The sequence below is a fragment of the Oryx dammah genome, unplaced genomic scaffold (assembly GCF_014754425.2).
Source record: "Oryx dammah isolate SB20612 unplaced genomic scaffold, SCBI_Odam_1.1 HiC_scaffold_6, whole genome shotgun sequence".
NCBI lineage: Eukaryota > Metazoa > Chordata > Mammalia > Artiodactyla > Bovidae > Oryx > Oryx dammah.
Window position 1 is genome coordinate 26,134,259 of NW_024070190.1, and position 18,696 is coordinate 26,152,954.

Here is an 18,696-nt window from a genome sequence, read left to right on the forward strand (position 1 = left end):
AAGTATTGGAGTTTCAGCTTCAACATCAGTCCTTCCAATGAACACCCAGGACTGATCTTGAGGATGGACTGGTTGGATCTCCTTGCAGCCCAAGGGTCTCTCAAGAGTCTTCTCCAACACCACAGTTCAAAAGCAGCAATTCTTCGATGCTCAGCTTTCTTTATAGCTTCTAATAAGTATTTGCTATTTGAAATTTGTCCATTGATTACAGGGAGATAGATGTGTAGCAATAAAATAAAGAGTGCAGATTCAGAGAAAGACCAATAAACCAGAAATAGATTGGAAATTGAACTTGGAAAATACAGCTCGGGCTTCGCGGCGGTTTCAACGAGGTGCCGCCAGATGGCGGTATGGGGAAAAGGCGAGAAGCTGAGTGCCTGAAGCCTCTCTTGACAGACTCGAGCTAGCGAGTAGCGGAAGTGGGGGCGGGCACGTGGGGCGTGCTACGGTGGCCGAAAGAATGCCGCAGATGTGTTAGCAACCAGTGAAGAAGTAGCCACGGGTGGTACAGAGAACATCGTATTTCTAACCCAGCTCCAGGAGTTTATAGGAGGGACCCCCGGCAGCCGTCACCATGGTGAAGGAGCAGTTCCGGGAGACAGATGTGGCCAAGAAAATGTAAGATGGAGCCAAAATCCCCAAGGGCAGAGAAATTAGGGGTAAAGGAATCCAAGGCCAAGGGTCTTGGGTCTTGAAGCATCGTAGCTGAGGGTCAGTTGGAAGGAAAGGACCAAGAATCAGTGGGAGGCGTGGGCACAGCTCAGGAGTATCAGGTTAATGAATATTGATTGGGCAGAGGGTATTTCAGCATCTGGGGAACCGCAGGCCAGGGGTGTTCCTTTGGGTTTCAGCAGAGAATGGGAGATGTGGTGGGAACCTTGGCGATAACGTACACCCTGGGTCGAAACTAGAGTTTTCCTGAGATCAGATGATGACCCCTTTCTGCGAATCTTTGATCACTACAGCTTGGGAAGCAACCTGGGGCGGGGGACTCATTTTGCTGCAGAACACGTGACACGGAGGTATTATTTGTTGACCAAAAGAATGGAGTTACCAGCTAGAAAGCTGTGTCACAGGCACATGGATAGCAGTCTCAAAAATGAGGTGAAATTTAATAGATCACAGCCTCGCCCTTAGAACTTCCAGTAAAGAAATAAATCAATTGTTCCTGCAGGAGACACTTAGTTGAGGAAGGTACTGTGTGCTGGGCCCGGTGATAGGCATTAAGAGATGTGACATGAGGAAGACCTTACTGCTTAGTCTAGTTGGAGAAGGTAGGCCAGTCAACGGTTGACCTGGACAAGTGCAAGGACAAGGGTTGGCACCAGTGGGAAGGGTTCAGACGGAAGAAAGCAAGCCAGACAGCCTTCTTCCAGGAGCATGGAGGAGGGAGGCATTAGAGTGATGAGAAGAAAGCTGATTTTGAAGCTTTGTTCCAGAGTCATCTTGGAGGCAGTGAGGGGTTTTTTTTTGTCGATTGAAGTATAGTTGATTTACAGTGTTGTGTTAGTTATATACTTTTTGCGAACTGCCTGGACGGTAACCCACCAGGCTCCTCTGTGCATGGGATTCTGTAGGCAGGAATACTGGAGTGGGTTGTGTGCCCTCCTCCAGGGGATCTTCCGGACCCAGAGATCGAACCCACATCTCCTGCAGTTCCTGCAGTGCAGACAGATACTCTTTTTTTTAAACCTATAAGGGAAAAGAATCTAAAAAAGAATATGCGTATGTAATCTAAGAAAGAATATATATGTATAAAATAACATAATATGCCTATAATAGACATAAGAAACAATACGTATAATATCTGTTAAAGAATCTAAAAAATATACCTTTTATTATATATATACTATATGTTATTTTATACACATGTTCTTTCTTAGATTATGTTCGTATTATTTTTTTAGATTCTTCTATAGGTTATACAAAATATTAAGTATACATTTCTGTGCCATACAGTAACTTCTTGTTGGATATCTATTTTAAATATAGTAAGTGTATATTTTCATGTCAAACTCCCAATTTATCTCCAGCACCTCCACCTGCCCCTTTGGTAACTATAAGTTTGTTTGCTGTGTGTTTGTAAATAAGCTCATTTGTATCTTTTTCTCCCCCACATATAAGCAATATCATGACATTTGTCTTTCTCTGTCTAGCTTACTTAGTGTGATAATCTCTAGAGCGATCCATGTTACTGAAAATGGCATTGTTTCTTTTTTATGGTGTGTGTGTGGTTTATGTGTATATACATACACACACACCACATCATATCCATGCATCTGTTGATGGACTTTTAGGTTGCTTCCATGTCTTGGCTATTGTCAGTAGAGCTGGAGTGAACATTGAGGTGTAGCTTTTCAGACGGTAGTTTTCTCCAGATATATGCCCAGGAGTGGGCTTGCTGGATCATACAGGAACTCTTTTTAGTTTTTAAAGGAACCTCCATACCTTTCTCTATACTGGTTGTACCAATTTACATTCCCACCAACAGTGAATGAGGGTTCTTTTTTCTCCAAACACTCCCCAGCATTTATTATTTGTAGAATTTTTGATGATGGCCATCAGCACCCCTCGGTTGAGGGGTGTGAAATTGACACTTTTGGTAGGGATGGGTAAGGGAGAAATGAAATTGATGCACAGAATTTCTTGCTTGGGTGACTCTGTGGAGGTTGCCATTCACTGGAATGGGAAACGTGCCTCTTTGCTGGATAAATTATCCCTGGTGGTCCCTCCAAACCCATCCCAACCTCCAACTAAATTCAGATGTAGATATAATCTGTTTTCCTCTGACCACCTGAGTGACTCTATTAAAATGCAAATTAGATCCCTGACACTTCAATTCGAACTCTTCAAGCAGCTTTCCCTTGGACTGACATTTAAATTGCCTGTTAGAATTCCCAAGCCCTCCTAAAGCTGGTCTTTGCATACCCGACTGACTTTTTCTTGTACCGATAGCTTTCTGTGCTCTACACTACTGGTTTTATTTGGTGCCTTGACAATGCCAGGCTTGAGCTTGCTCTAGAACCCTTGTCCTAGTTAAGCTGTACTTCTTATGCATGACTTCTTGATCATCTTATGACTGGCTCCCTCTGGGTCAGAATTCAGTTGAAATGTCAGTTTTCCAGACTTTCTGACCACATCACATAGTCTTGTCAAACTCTCCCCTAGGCTTCAGTTTTTTCAGCCTTTATGTCTATTCACTTTTGTGAATCTGTTTATTCTCTGTCTTGCCCTCCCTGAAACTGAGCCCCATGTTGGAAGGGAGTTTGTCTTGTCTGACCCTTACCCTCAGCCCCTCAGGATGGTGCCTGGCACATTGTAAACCCCCAGTTTGTTGGGAAAATGAACAAAGGAACAGATTTGGGAGAGAAGTGCCAAGTTTAGGTATTTGTGTAACTGTCCAAAGGAGGATGAGTGTGTATGAGTCGGAATAGTTGGCCTACAGATAGAGATTAGACAGACACCACTCAGGAAGAAGGTATAGAATACAAGGAGGAATGGGGTTGTAACCCCAGGTAAGGAGGAAAGCCAACATCAGAGAGAGCGCAGTAGGAGGGGCCACGAAAGAGACTTAGGAGGTAGCAGCCTGAGAGGGGAAAAAACTCAAAGCATGGATGGTGTTACCAAAGCCAAGGAAAGAAATTATTGCAAGATAAGGGGTGAAGAGGTTACTGTCAGTGCTACAGAGAGATGTTAAAATGAGAAATTCTTCCTGGATTTAGCAGCAAGGAGGTAGGTACAACTGGTGAGCACCATCTAGATAATGAAGGTGCGAACAGTCAGCAGGATGAAGGACATTTAGTGATGAGAGAGCAGAGCCTGTCAGGCGTGGGAAGGATAAGGTTGCTTATGGGGGGTCACATGCATAAATGCTCTTCCTGGTAAGTGGTTTTGATGTAACTGTTCCCCTGTCTCTTGCCATTCCAGAAGCCACATCTGTTTTGGAATGAAGTCAGCCGAGGAGATGCGCCAGCAGGCACACATCCAGGTTGTGAGTAAGAACCTGTACAGCCAGGACAACAACCATGCCCCGCTGCTATATGGGGTGCTGGACCACAGGATGGTAAGACCTGCTGCCCTTCGTGGCTCCGTGTGTTTTGACTGGCTGGTGAAACTCGTGACTTACCAAACAGGAAGAAGCTAGGTCTTCCTTCCACCTCCCCACTTCCCCAGCATATCTCAGGGACTCCAGTCTTCCTTGGTCCAGTGAACATGAATACCCTGCACCTTCCCGGGTGATTCTGATTCTGGGTCCCCTGGCCACCTGGGAGGGCTCGTCCCAGTTTCCTCTCCACTGGTCTCCGCTGATTATTGATCATACGTTTGTTCACAGGGTACAAGTGAGAAGGACCGTCCTTGTGAAACCTGTGGGAAGAACTTGGCTGACTGTCTGGGCCACTATGGGTACATTGACTTGGAGCTGCCATGCTTCCACGTGGGGTACTTCCGAGCAGTTATAGGCATCTTACAGGTAAGCGTGTATGTGTTCATCTCCATACAGTAACTCCATCTCCCTGAAAGTTACTGATCCAGGGACATGAGAGTGAACTTGGTCGCGGATACATGTAGGGAACATCTTTATACTAAACATGTAATATTTGTTTTGTTTGAGGGGTTTGTTTTTTGTTTTGTTTTGGTTTTTGTGGCATAATATTTCATCCTGCAATAAGTTAAATTGCTTAAAGATTCTTTTTCCTTGATTTTCCTTGAGTAGGTTGTAGATATATATTATAAAAAAATAATAATAATTCAAGCAGTACAAACACAAGATAATTCAAGCACGAGAAAGGGAATAAAGCTAACAAAAACCCTGCCTGCCAGCTGTGGCTACAGCCAGCATTCTGGTGAACATGGGCTGCCTCTAAGCATGTCTTCCTGTAGATCTGTGCATATAACTAAGTATCCTGGACAAGGGGTGGATGCAGCTTTTTTTTTTTAAAAAAAAAAAAAAAGAAAGAAAATAGTTTTTCATCCTCTCATGCTTTTATCTGTTGTGTTTAATTTTCAAAAGATGATCTGTAAAACCTGCTGCCACATCATGCTGTCCCAGGAGGAGAAGAAGCAGTTTCTGGATTATCTAAAGAGGCCCGGCCTGACCTACCTCCAGAAGCGAGGGCTAAAGAAGAAAATCTCTGACAAGTGCCGGAAAAAGAACACGTGCCATCACTGTGGCGCCTTCAATGGTGAGCCAGATACACATCTTGTCTTTCATCGAGATGGCAGTTTCTGTAACTGCATTTCCTAGATCATGACCTCAGACCAGCCTAACCAAGAACCTGATTTTTCCAACCATGGTAAAATGGATTAACTCCTACAGGTACTGTCAAGAAATGCGGGTTACTGAAGATAATCCATGAGAAATACAAGACCAACAAGAAAGTGATGGATCCCATCGTATCGAGTTTCCTTCAGTCCTTTGAAACCGCCATAGAGCATAACAGAGAAGTGGAGCCTCTGCTGGGAAAGGCGCAGGTGAGCCCGCCCCTGCCCGCCCCCTCTGTCTGCATCACACGTCTCCTCACCCTCTGGGTGCACTGTTCCTCCAGAACAGAAGGTCCACTGGGGTTAAATCTCCAGGGATACTTCACGTGACAGGTGTTCACCTGGCACTCAGTTTATTGTGAGCTGTCCTCGTAACTAACAAGTTTAATTATATAGGTAACACGTGTTACATTTTTATTGTAAAAGATTGTAAAAGCATAGCTGTGTACAGCATACACTGAGGGATCCTGTTTCTCACCTGGATGCGGCATTAATCAATTGGTAGGTAATTTCCATTGCTTTACTTGGCACAAACTTAATTAGGGATTTTATGAAGTGTCTTGTTCTGCCTTGTTCTGAATTCGATTAGTACTTGAGATACATGGTACTTTCTAGAATTGATAGTATACAAAACTAACAATTAAGTGGCCATTGAGTACCAAACTGTCAGACCTGTAGGGAGCATCAGGAACCACAAGGCGGTGGGTCTGCAGCCAGGAATCCCATGGTTTTAAAGGTGTTGTAGGACTTTAATCCGTGAAAATATAGCCAATGCCACGTGGCGCAGTGCTGACTGTCACAGGAATGGAAAGGATAGGAAGGAGTGGGAAGTCAGCGGGGCTTGTTGGGGCGGACTGTGGGGAAAGGTGTGGCTTGTTGTGGTCCTTAAACCTGTAGGGTTTAGAGAGTCTAGGACAGTGAGCCTGCCGTCCAGGAGGCTTTGTTGGGGCTCCTTCTGAAGCCAAGTTCTGCTCAAAAGTCCCAGCATTTTGCTAGCAAAAGCACCTTGCACTTAGTGACTGCTATTACCTTCCGGGGTCGGTCCAACTTCTTTCCGTGGATCGCCTCATATTTTATCTTCACAGCAACCCTGTGAGGCTGCATCAGTCAAGATAATAGTAAGTGGTGGAGGGGGAGTCCTCGTTGAGGCCACTGGGGCGCAGGCCTGTGCTGGAGAAAAGACAGCCAGCTGAACGCACTTTGTCGAGGTCCTCCCACTCTGGAGAAGGTGGAGCCATTCAGGTTTTAAGCAAGGGAGGGACATAAACAATGGCATTTTAGAACAGCCTGACTGCTCAAAAGACACTGTAACAAAAATGAAAAACCAAGTCACAAGCTGGGAGCAAATACTCACCTTTCATATGTCTGACAAAGGACTGTCATGTCTGGAATATAAAGTCCTGATTTTTAAAAGCAGAAGCAAGACTTGAATAGGCACTTCACAAAAGGATATGTTCAAAGAGCCAATCAGTAGATGAAAAGTTGTTCCACATTATTAGTCATCAGGGAAATACTAATTAAAACACACACCCTCTTAGAAAAATTAAATGTAAAACAACTGAAAACCGTGTGCTGGCAAGGATCTGATGCAACTGGCACTCCTATATCGATAGTAACCTTGTAAAATGTTTCCACCACTCTGAAATTCCTTACAAAGTAAGACCTACCCTTAGCATATGATCTAGCAGCCTTATTCTTGGGCATGTACCCAAGAGAGACAAGTGCATACATCCACAGAAATATTTGTGCAAGTATGTTCATTGCAGCTTCATTAATAAAAGCCAGAATTAGAAACAACCCAGATGCCTGTCAACAGGAGAATGTGCAGATTGTCATAGATCCACGCAGTGGAATACTGTCCTGGAATGAAAGAATCAAGCTGACACACACAGCCTGGCTGAATCGCAGAATCCTACTGAGAGGAGGCAGCCTTATATGAGAGTCCAAAGCGTGTGATTACAATTAGATCAAGTCTAAGAACAGGCCAGACTGAACTGGGGTGAGGGCTTAGTACTGAGAAAGGGGTATCAGGGCATTTTCTGGAGAGGGGCCCATGTTCTTTCTCCTGATTTGAATGGTGGTGTATGTGTACCTGTGTAAAAATTTAGCCATCTTTAAGGTTTGTGCAGTTTACTATTATATATTAGGGAGTGAGATGTAAAAAGGAAGCAGGTCGTGACCCTGGGCAGTGATAGTGAAGCCAGAGGTCAGAATGTGCAGGCAGAATGGACAGTAACTGATGACCAGCCACTGTGGCAACGGGTGTGAGAGGAGGCGGTCAGAGGCAAGCCGGAGTCCACGCGCCGGCATCTGGAAACATGGAGTACCATGATGGGGGACGGCATTAGCCGTGCATCCCAGTGGAAATGTCTTCAGGCTCCTGCAGAGGCAGTGAAGGTGCAGACTGAGAAAGCTGATCTCGTCCGCCTCCCAGCGTGAGTGTAGAGGAATTCTACCCTGCAGGCTGACAGCCGTGCAGAAAGCGTTCAGTGAGTCTGAGGGCTGCCCAGCTCTCCTGAGTGTGGCCTGAGTTGTAGGCTCCTGTGTGTTCCCTCTGCTGCCCCCAGATCGGCCTCCCTGACACCTGTCACCACTTTCCCCTGCCCACTCTCCGCCTGGGCCCCTGAGACCACTGTCCTTACGTGCAGAGGACCAAGTCTCCTCTGCTCCCCGCACCCTCTGCAGTAGAATTGTCTAGGGCCTAGGAGGCATCTTGTTTGGAAAAGTCTCTTAAGTCAGAGGTCCCCAACTTCCAGGCCAGGGAGCAGTCCCTCCTTCAAGATCAGCAGTGGCATTAGATTAGAAGTAAAGCACACAATGAATGTAGTGTGCTTGAATCATCCCCAAACCATCCCCTTCAGCCCAGGTCCATGAAAAAGTTGTCTTCCGTGAAATCAGTCCCTCGTGCCAGAAGGCTGGGGCCCACTGTCCTGAGTGACTGGGCCCAGGAGGTAACCTCCTCCCACTCAGGAGCCACCTGTCTAGCGTGTCCATCTTGCCTCTCTGTGTCCCCCACTGCCGCCAACTCTCTGTCCACCCCAGCCCACGTGACCCAGCTGACACCCTTGATGTGATTTAGGGTGGTGATGGCTGAGAGCTTTGGGGCTTCCCAGGGGCTCAGTGGTAAAGAATCTGCCTGCCAGTGCAGGAGACTCATGTTTGATCCCTGGATCAGGAAGATCCCCTGGAGGAGGAAATGGCAGCCCACTCCAGTATTCATGCTGGGAAAATCCCAAGGACAGAGGAGCCTGGCGGGCTACAGTCCATAATGTCACAAAGAGTCAGACGTGACTGAAGTGACTTAGCACGCATGCACACTGCCGCTTACTCACTCTATCATCTTAGACACGTGACCCAACCTGGCCTTGAGTTTCCACAACTATGAAACAGGGATTACAAGAGTGTCTGCTTTAGGGCCATTATGAGGAGTAAAAGATGGATTCCAGATCAGATGCTTAGCAAATAGCAAATGCTTCAAGCCTGTGACCCAGTTACTGTGGTTTTCTTATTCCTGATGTTCCTGTATTAACAGAAATAATGATGAAGAGGTAAGGTTTCTTCCGTTTCTTATTTGTGTGTCCCTTCAGCTCAAGAGACCCTCTGCACCCTCCCTCTCTCCCGAATCCCCCATCCCTGGGCTTCCATGCAGCCTCCTCTGCTCTCTGCAATACACCCCTACCCCAGTCTTCACCTGTCCCTCAACCACGTGTACATTTGCTATGCCCCATACACTTCTTGTGTTCCGTCTTGTATTTCTCCTAGTTTCTTCCACTTAAGTTTGGTCCCTCACAAGATCCCTTTTTCTGAGGTCCTGTGTGATGCCAATCACAGTGCTTGGAGTAGGGGCGGGTCCTCCAGGATTATCAGTTTGTCCTGGGTTTTCTTGTGCCACGGCTGAGAACAAAGCATGAGTTCACCATTTGCCTAATTCCAAGCAGCCCCTCCTCAGAGAGAGCCACTCAATCACCAAAGTAAACAGAATTATTGAGTTACGTTTGCCTTTTATAAAGACAGGCAGCGAAAAGGTGTCTCACTAATCTCAGGATGGCCCATGTCCTGACAGGGTGCTTCCCTGGTGACTCCCACAGTAAAGAGTCTGCCTGCAGCATGGGAGACCCAGGTTTGATCCCTGGGTCTAGAAGATCCCCTGGAGAAAGGAATGGCAGCCTGCTCCAGAATTCTTGCCTGGGAAATCCTATGGACAGAGGAGCCTAGCGGGCGACAGTCCGTGGGGGTACAAAGAGTCAGATATGACTGAGCGACTTTCACTTACTGACGTGTACCTGCCCATTGAATTTTCAGGGATGTGGAGCCCCGTGCCTTTACAGGAGGCACAGCATGACTGCAGTGGAAGACACCTCAGAGCAGTGGTTCCTGACCTGTTGTGGGTCACAGACGCCTTTAGGAATTGGACAGAAACTCTGGACTCTACTCCCAGAGGGCTAGTGTGTATCCGCTCCTGTTTTAGTACAAATCCAGGGACTGGCAGACCTGCAGATAAGCTCTCTCCATAATGACATCATCCCTGCAGACTGAGTGCCAGTCCCCAGCGGTGCCGGCTCGCCACCACCCGAGGCAGCCACGCTCCGTGGCTAGAGAGCTCGGGCTGGTAGGGTGTTCTGCCTTATGCACATCTGGGCCCTGCTCTGCTGCCCATCAGTCCCTGACGTGTGTTTCCTGGTGTTTAACAGTAAGTCAGCGGCCTCTTCCTCGTGCCTCTGGGGATGCAGTTGTTCTTACCACTCTTGCTAAGAACTGGTTGCCAGACTCTTGCCAGTCTTCCTGCCCTCCTGGACGGCCTTCAGCTCCATAATGTTCTTGTCCAGGACTGACTGTGGTACTACAGGCGACGTCTCGCCTTCATCCCATTCTAGAATTTTGTTAGATTTAAACTTCCTCCTCCCTGACTATTCTGATGGCCGTGAGGTGCCCATTGCTGGGAGATGGGAGCCAAGGACATGCATTGTTCTCTGGACAGGGGCCCGGATTCGAAAGCCTCTGGTGAGGTTCCTTCCTTCTGCCCAGCCACACGGCCGTCTCCTCCAGGGCAGGACCGTAGAAACTCTTCCTTTGGCAGTGTTCCAGGAGCTGATCAGTTTTCTTGGCTTTGTTCCCCATTTCATTAAGTCCTGTGCGGAAAATTGTACTGACAACGTATAGTCTCAGTCACAGTCTTTGATCCCAAGAAAATGTAATAACCAGCATTTTTATACCGTGGCACCTCTGTTATGTGAAGTTAATACAAAGGAAAGTTCATTACAGAAAGGTGAAATGTAGCAAAAGAAGCAAAATGATAATCCAGCTCAGCTAAAGATGGCCCTGTTCACACCTTGGTAAACTCTTCCATCTCCTCTTTTCTGTATATGCACATCTTTGCCCAAATTAGATCACATTGTAAACATACCTATCTCATTTATCAATATTTTGTGAGCACCTTTCATGGCACAAGGCACATTTTTGTGTCTTCATTTTTTTTTTCTTTAAATGGCTTCATAGTTTTCTACATATGAATGTACCATGATTTTATCTGGCCAGTAACCTTTCAGGTTGTTAGCAGCTTTTACAATTAAGATCTGCTTTAGTAAACATCCTTATAGCTAAATCTTTGTGTTAATTTCTAAAATCATACCCTTTGGAAAAATTAAGTGGAATTATTGGCTTAAATTATTGGAATAAAAGTCATGCACATTTTTAGGGCTCTTGCAGTATAGCAAATTATCAGAAGCCGTTGTCATCACTTGTACATATTGTCAGTTAAGCGGTTAGAGCAGAGGCCCCCAACTCCTGGGCCATGGGCCAGTACTGGTCAGAGGCCTGTTAGGAACTGGGCGCATGAGAGGTGAGCGGCAGGCAAGTGAAGCTTCATCTGCTGCTCCGCATCACTGGCAGTACTGCCTGAACCATCTCCCCCTTCCCCCTGCCATGGAAAAATTATCTTCCACAAAATCAGTTCCTGGTGCCAAGAAGACTGGGTACTGCTGGGTTACGGGGCATGAAGTAAACCTTTGCCTAAGCTGTGGAAGAAAAGCTAAGCTCTCTGCTCTTCCCGCCTTTCCACAGGAAAACTTGAATCCCTTAGTAGTTTTGAATTTATTTAAACGAATCCCAGCTGAAGACATCCCTCTACTTCTGATGAATCCGGAAGCTGGAAAGCCCTCCGATTTGATTCTCACACGACTCTTAGTGCCCCCTTTGTGTATCAGACCCTCTGTCGTGAGCGATTTGAAGTCTGGCACCAATGAAGACGATCTGACGATGAAGTTGACAGAGATCATTTTCCTGAATGACGTCATTAAAAAGGTCAGCACTTCCCATACTTCCCATTAGCATTTCCACACTCGAGGTTTTGGAGTATATCCATGCAAACGGAAGTGTCTGATGGAGAAAGTCAAATTGACCAGGCTTGCCTCTGCCCATTCTTAGCATCGGATATCCGGAGCTAAGACCCAGATGATCATGGAGGACTGGGACTTCCTGCAGCTGCAATGCGCCCTCTACATCAACAGCGAGCTCTCAGGCATTCCCCTCAACATGGCACCCAAGAAGTGGACCAGAGGCTTTGTCCAGCGCCTGAAGGGAAAGCAGGGTACGTGTCCACCTACCTGTGCAGAAGGCAGTCTGCTGCCTTTGGTTCATTTTGGGGAATGTATGTCCAGCTTATCTCGTTGGAAATCACAGTCTTTCCTTGGCCTTTCTGGTCGCGTTGCTCCCAAACAACACACATTGTACCCTGGAGACTTACGATATATTTTTATTTATTTAGGTCGATTCAGAGGCAATCTCTCAGGAAAGAGAGTGGATTTTTCTGGTAGAACAGTCATCTCACCTGACCCCAACCTCCGAATTGATGAGGTAGCTGTGCCAGTTCACGTGGCCAAAATTCTAACATTTCCTGAGAAGGTAAGTACGTTGAATTGCTCAGTATTTTGTCTGAATCCAGTGTTTTATCTTATGTTCTGAGATTCCAAACAGTCTCAACAGTGGGAAGCCCCCAGTAACCCACCCAGCCTACAGTTTGGCGTGTGTGTGTGTGTGTGTGTGTTTCCAGTTTGTTTCACACGCGTGTCGCCATATATAACATCTGCAACATCTACACAGTTGTGTCTGCCTTTATATTTAAATACTCAGATATACATTAAACATTCACGTCTACTGTTTTTCCATCTTTGACATTTTTCTGTGCTAGTTCATACCTCATGCCTTAAATAACTAAATGATAAACATCCACACCCAGTTGATTTTCTTGGGATGAGTTAAAACATTAGAATTTTTAAAACATTAGAATCATTTTTAAAACATTAGAATCACTGACTCAAAGACTCTGAATATTAAAAAGCTGTTGATATATAACCAGAAAGGCTGTACCACTTTACATTGAGTTCATACTCGTCGTGAGTGTAAGCTGGTATTTATAGTATTTTCTTTTTTAACTGAGGTGTAGATAATTGAAAGGCCTGATAACAGGAAGATATTGATTGGCTTTGACTTTGCTCTTGAAATTCATAATCAGCCCATAATTAGGTGCTTCTGGTAAAGCTTGTATAAAAAGTCTCCTTGGTTGGGACTTCCCTGGTGGTCCATTGGTTAAGAATCCGCCTTCTAATGCAGGGGACACAGGTTCAGTTCCTGGTCAGGCAGCTAAGATCCCACATGCTGCAAGGCAGCTAACCTTGCACACACCTCAAGGAAGAGCTGCAGCAGAGAACCCAGTGCAGTCAGAATTAAAAAAGAAAAAAACAGTGTCCCTGGATGAGTTCAAGTTCCTCTCTGAGACGGTGCCCTGCGAGACTGTTGTCGAGGAGGCTGCAGGGCACGGCGGTGCAGTCCAGGACCTGCTGTTCTGGCGTTAACAGCTTTTCAACCGTAGAAGCCCACGGTCAATCACTGCAGGTGAAGCTGCCACCTGTGTTTAGGATCACAGAATATGCTGAAAGGTCCCCGCAGATCAGTCCAGCCCAGTCGTTTTATCAGTAGAGAAACCAAAGGTCAGTCACGGACCTGGCCCTGTCACCCAGCAAATGAGTGGCCAAACTCAGACGTGAACCGTTGTCCTTACAGTGAAGACCTTGGCAGCAGCGTGCCGCAGGTACCTCTCTTCTCCTAGAATTGCACAAGGGGTCCAGTTAGACTTTTTTTTTTCCTGGTCCCTGCAAATGGCGTGCGGGATCTTAGTTCCCTGACCAGCGATCAAACCCATTCCCCTTGCAGTGGAAGTTGCAGAGTGCTATGCAACGGACCACCAGGAAAATCCCCTGGAATCACTTAAAGAAAGTAGAGACTGAGATTCAGTTCAGTGTAGCATGCTGGCGCATCAAGACCTACTAGCACCTCATTCCGTTTTATGTTGTGGTCCTCCAGGTGAACAAAGCAAACATCAACTTTTTGAGGAAACTGGTTCGAAATGGCCCTGAAGTTCACCCAGGAGCCAATTTCATTCAGCAGAGACACACGCAGATGAAAAGGTAATGCTTTCCCAGTGTGGTTGGGTGTAATTATCTCCTCGTGACCAAGTTCACTGTCGCCATACTCAGCCACAGAAGGCAGTCCGGAGTACAATTATCGTGATATTTTAACGTGGAAAACACCTGTTTAAATTTCAGTTAGCCTATGTACGTTTTGTTTCCTCTGCTGGTTCTTTGAATGTATGCACAGTGGTCATTTATTCTATAGCATTTAATGTTTAGCTAGATATAACGCATTGGGATATGAAAGCAGATCATTTTCTGGGTCACCTGGCTGCTCTGGGGTTGCCTCAGTGCACTCATGACCCCGGAGGCACACATTTTGCCAGTTCTGGCTTTTCACAGTGACATGAGCTGATCACCAGTGCTTTTCGTCTCATGAAATTCAAACATCACCAGGGCCCTGTGCGAGAAGCTAGTTTATTACTCAGTTTCTGTGACTCTTAAGACATATTTTTATCATAGTTGGACATTTCTAAAATTAAGAGGTGTCATACAGTCAGTTTGTTGTAGTTTAGGGACTTCCCTGGTGGTCCATTGGTTAGGGCTTGGCACTTTCACTCCCAGGGGCCAGGGTTTAATTCCTGTTGGGGAACTAGGGTCCCACAGGCCACTTGGCGTGGCCAAAAAATAAAGTTACAAAAACAATTTTGTTGTTGTTACGGTAGTTCAATCACAGTGGAGGGAGGCACCTTAAATTCAGTGAAACATGGTCATTTTAGAGACCACATCTTGCTATGAAGAGGGAGAAACTTGCTGAGGAAACTTTGTTCTCACAGGTTATGTCCATTATTGTGTGTTAAGGTTTCTGAAATACGGAAACAGAGAAAAGATGGCCCAGGAGCTCAAGTTCGGGGACATTGTGGAGAGGCACCTCATAGATGGAGATGTGGTCCTGTTCAACCGGCAGCCCTCGCTGCACAAATTAAGCATCATGGCACACCTGGTGAGCAGGGGCCTGGCGCTCATATCTGCTGGGCGGGACTTTGCTGCGTGTGCTGTGCTGACTCCAGACATCTAAACCTTAAATTGCCAGTAGTCTCAAATCTTTATAACTTTTGGTTCTCCCCTTCTCTTCCATTTCAGTTTGAGTGAAACTCTTCAATTTCAAGCTTCCCTTCAATGTTTTTAATATTTATAACATACTATTCACACAATAGTGAAACAGGAACTAATTGAAAATTAGTATGAAGGTGACTACTGTGATTTCACTTGCAAACAACATAGATGCATATCTGTGTGTGCACAAAATTATGTAAAATAGACATGGCAGAAAATTGACTTGATTTAAAATAGCATATTAACTACGAAACTAAAATGCTTACAGGATTTTTCTTTGCAGTCATCCTCCAAATAAGACCTGAACGCATATTTTTTGGAGCAGTTTACTTTGCAACAGCAGCAGTTTCCTTTTCCGGAGATTTCAAATGGAAACAAGATGCAACTTCAGTTTGTTAAATATTCATAAATTCTCCTATATGAAAAAACCATTAAATCCCTGAGCATTTGCAAACAGGCTCCTAAGGTAGTGTTTTTCTAGATTGATTTTCTTTTCCAATAGTTTATGGAAACATCACATCAATCTTTTTGCTCAATGGCAGAAATACCAAAGATACATTTTATGATTATGGAGCTCTAAGAAGTGAACAAAAGCCTTCCCTTTCTGGAAACTTGGCCCATTTAACATAGAAATATTTTTATTTGAAAACTTTCAAATATGTACAAAAGTAGAAAGAGTACTGTGATGAACTCACATATTCACATCCTTTATATTCAGTAATTTTCAAGATTTTGCCACACTGGTTTTCTCTCTCCCTTTTTCCTTTGATGAAACCAGATGCCATGTCTTTTTTTCCATGTATATTCAGCTTACTTCTGCAAAACACACACAGCTACAGTGCCATTATCACACCTCACCAAAATGAAGTCATTCCCTGGTGTTGTCTAGTACCCGGCCATAGTCAGATTGCCCCATGTGTCTCAAAAATCTTTTTGCAGCTAGTTTGTTCAAAGTGAGATCTAAAATCTATGCATTTCATTGATCCCTGTCTTAAGCCCCTATTAATCTAATATAGTCCTCCCTCCTCCTCTTAATTTCCGTGTCATGTTTGAAAAAACTAGGTCATTTGTCCTGAAGGACACTGCACATTCGTTATTTGTCTGCCTCTGTGTGGCAGTAAGGGTTCCTTCATGCTTCATTGTTTTCCTGTAAACTAAAAATAAACTCTCAAAGCATAATCAGATTCAAACAGAACTTTTTTGGCAGTAATAACTCATAGGTGGTGCTGGCTACTTCCTCTTGCCGTATTTCAGGAGGTACACACTGGCTGGCTGGCTGTCTTAGCCATGTGAAGAAGGTGAGGGAGTCAGATGCCTCGGCGTGGTGCCTTCCTTGCAAAGTTCCTTATCAAAGACTCTTGATAATCCCTGGGACTGCAAAGAGGTCAAAAAGGAAATTAGTCCTGAATATTTATTGGAGGGACTGATGCTGAAGCTGAAGCTCCAATACTTTGGCCACCTGATGCGAAGAACTAACTCACTGGAAAAGACCCTGAATCTGGGAAAGATTGAAGGCAGAAGGGGATGAGATGGTTGGATGGTATCACTGATTCAATGGACATGAGTTTGAGTAAGCTCCAGGAGTTGGTGATGGACAGGGAAGCCTGGCATGCTGTAGTCCATGGGGTTGCAAAGCGTCGGACACAACTGAGCAACTGAACTGAACTAATGACCTCATCCATACCAGAACATACTAGGAGTTTTCTTCCTTAATGTAAAGTGTCCAGTTCTGCAGGAAGCCTTTTTTAAAAAATAATGCGACTCAGCTTTTGAATAAATGACTTATGTCCTTTTCCTGATTTGCTTTGTTTTGTATTCCATAGGCCAGGGTCAAGCCCCACCGGACTTTCAGATTTAATGAGTGTGTCTGTACACCCTACAATGCGGATTTTGATGGAGATGAAATGAACCTTCATCTTCCTCAAACAGAAGAAGCTAAAGCAGAAGCCCTTGTTCTCATGGGGGTAAGTAGGGTGGTGCAGCCCAACTCCTGAGAAAAAGCTCCTTAAAAGGAGGAGAAGGGAAACAAGTCTTGTTTGAAAGCACCCCATAGTATGTAAGGGAGTTATTTTCTCTCATAGGTGGGGAGTTGAATGGACTGGGTAATGTGACCTGTAATGTGGGTTCCTAGGAGAATCTATACACATGAGCACTAGTTATGAAAAGGTAAGACAGGTGTGTCAGAAACTTGACTGTTGGATATCATGGTCCATTATACTTCAGATAAAGGATTTGAGTAGATGCACCTTTTTTTTTCCCCTTTTGGCTGTGCCAAGCGGCTGCTTACAGGATCTTAGTTCCCCGACCAGGGATTGAACCCACAGCCTCAGCAGTGAAAGCACAGAGTGCTAACCACTGGACCACCAGGGAGTTCTCGAGCAAATGCACCTTGATGTACAGAACCTTCTTTAAATTGAGTGCTTATGCAGTGAACAACTAGCGCCTGTTTTTGCCAGTGTAGGCACTCATTACATTTTGATGATTAATAAATGCTGTTGTTCAAACTTAGTGTCTCAACCAAGAGAAACTTGACCATCCTGCCATTATTGTAACTGGTGTGGAATTGATAGACTTCAAAGATAACACCGTGCTACTCATCATTCATGGACGGAAATTTTCTTTGGAGGAAAGCATTTATAATTACACTAATGTCTTTTACCAAAGAGTTCTTTATAAGAATGCAGAACAGCTCCACACAGTATTTAAACATAGGGACCTCTGAGGTCAATCTTGCTGGTATTTTTTTCCCTCTCCCTTTGACAGATGAAGGCACTAGATGTTAGTGACAAAGCTGCAGTTAAGAACCCCAGCTTCCGGTTCACAGCCTCGCCTTCCTGCTGCTCTTGATTCATCCATAACCATTAAGAGTGTTTGCGGTGAAGAATCTTGGGGCCTCACCATGCATCCAGGCATGGCTAACGCACTGTGTTCCTTTTTCCTTCAGACTAAAGCAAACCTTGTGACACCAAGAAATGGAGAACCGCTAATTGCTGCTATTCAGGATTTTCTGACAGGTGGGTTTTGGGGAATTTACTTGAAAAGAGACTTTGGAACATGAGGATTCTCTCTCACGTGACCACTTGAAAAGCTGTGTGATTCTGTTGTTTGTTTACTGAGTGGGGTTGTGTTAATGAACCATACACGAGATATTCTTTACTTTTCTAAGTGCTGGGGACATGGCAACGAGTAAAACAAAGTCCCTTTCCTTGTGGAGCGTGGATTCTCGTTGGAAGAGAAAACCAAGCAGCAGCTGTGTTTTACCTCACTCTTTTAGTGATAGTCCACCTTTATTTTTAAAGTTGAAACCTTGTGATTTTTCTCACCGTTTCATTCCTTTCCTTCGTTTTGTGTTCTTAACATCCTCAGGTGCCTATCTCCTCACTCTTAAGGACACTTTCTTTGACCGAGCCAAAGCTTGTCAGATCATCGCTTCAATACTGGTGGGCAAGGATGAGAAAATTAAAGTTCGTCTCCCACCCCCTACAATACTAAAGGTTTGTGCAGGAGCTGTGACCGTGTCTGTATGGATGCACCGGTGGTCTGGTGTACACCCACTGGTGCCGAGTAGGCTTGTGACCACTGTACCATCTTGCCTCATTGGTGTGAAGGGCAGGTGAGACCAGGCTGGGCCGGCTGATGCTCTGGCTTCTCTCCTCCTCCAGCCTGTCACCCTGTGGACGGGAAAGCAGATCTTCAGTGTCATCCTCAGACCCAGCGATGACAATCCAGTGAGGGCCAACCTCCGAACCAAGGGCAAGCAGTACTGCGGCAGAGGAGAGGACCTCTGCGTCAATGACTCCTGTGAGTGAGAGCAGCAGGTTGGGGCCAGCAGTTCCCTTCACTTTGCCAGTATATCCCGTGTTTCTCTAAGGCCTTAGGCAGGAAGTTTGTTCTTCAGGGAAATGCAGCTGTT

The 18,696-nt window shown here is 45.3% G+C and overlaps 1 protein-coding gene across 2 annotated transcripts in view; it reads left to right on the forward strand.

The window, feature by feature from the left end:
• The first annotated feature begins 402 nt into the window (after positions 1 to 402).
• The window catches only part of POLR3A (RNA polymerase III subunit A), a 48,309-nt gene continuing 30,015 nt past the window's right edge, over positions 403 to 18,696 (forward strand). For both annotated transcript variants that reach the window (XM_040242323.1, XM_040242324.1), the window contains exons 1-14: positions 403 to 618; positions 3,928 to 4,063; positions 4,334 to 4,471; positions 5,012 to 5,183; positions 5,318 to 5,472; positions 11,323 to 11,562; positions 11,686 to 11,848; positions 12,026 to 12,162; positions 13,621 to 13,724; positions 14,529 to 14,670; positions 16,607 to 16,747; positions 17,728 to 17,797; positions 18,150 to 18,277; positions 18,446 to 18,584. In XM_040242323.1, coding sequence (XP_040098257.1) covers positions 575 to 618; positions 3,928 to 4,063; positions 4,334 to 4,471; positions 5,012 to 5,183; positions 5,318 to 5,472; positions 11,323 to 11,562; positions 11,686 to 11,848; positions 12,026 to 12,162; positions 13,621 to 13,724; positions 14,529 to 14,670; positions 16,607 to 16,747; positions 17,728 to 17,797; positions 18,150 to 18,277; positions 18,446 to 18,584 — 1,909 coding nt within the window. In that variant the 5' untranslated portion in view covers positions 403 to 574. The remainder of the gene's footprint in view (positions 619 to 3,927; positions 4,064 to 4,333; positions 4,472 to 5,011; positions 5,184 to 5,317; positions 5,473 to 11,322; positions 11,563 to 11,685; positions 11,849 to 12,025; positions 12,163 to 13,620; positions 13,725 to 14,528; positions 14,671 to 16,606; positions 16,748 to 17,727; positions 17,798 to 18,149; positions 18,278 to 18,445; positions 18,585 to 18,696) is intronic.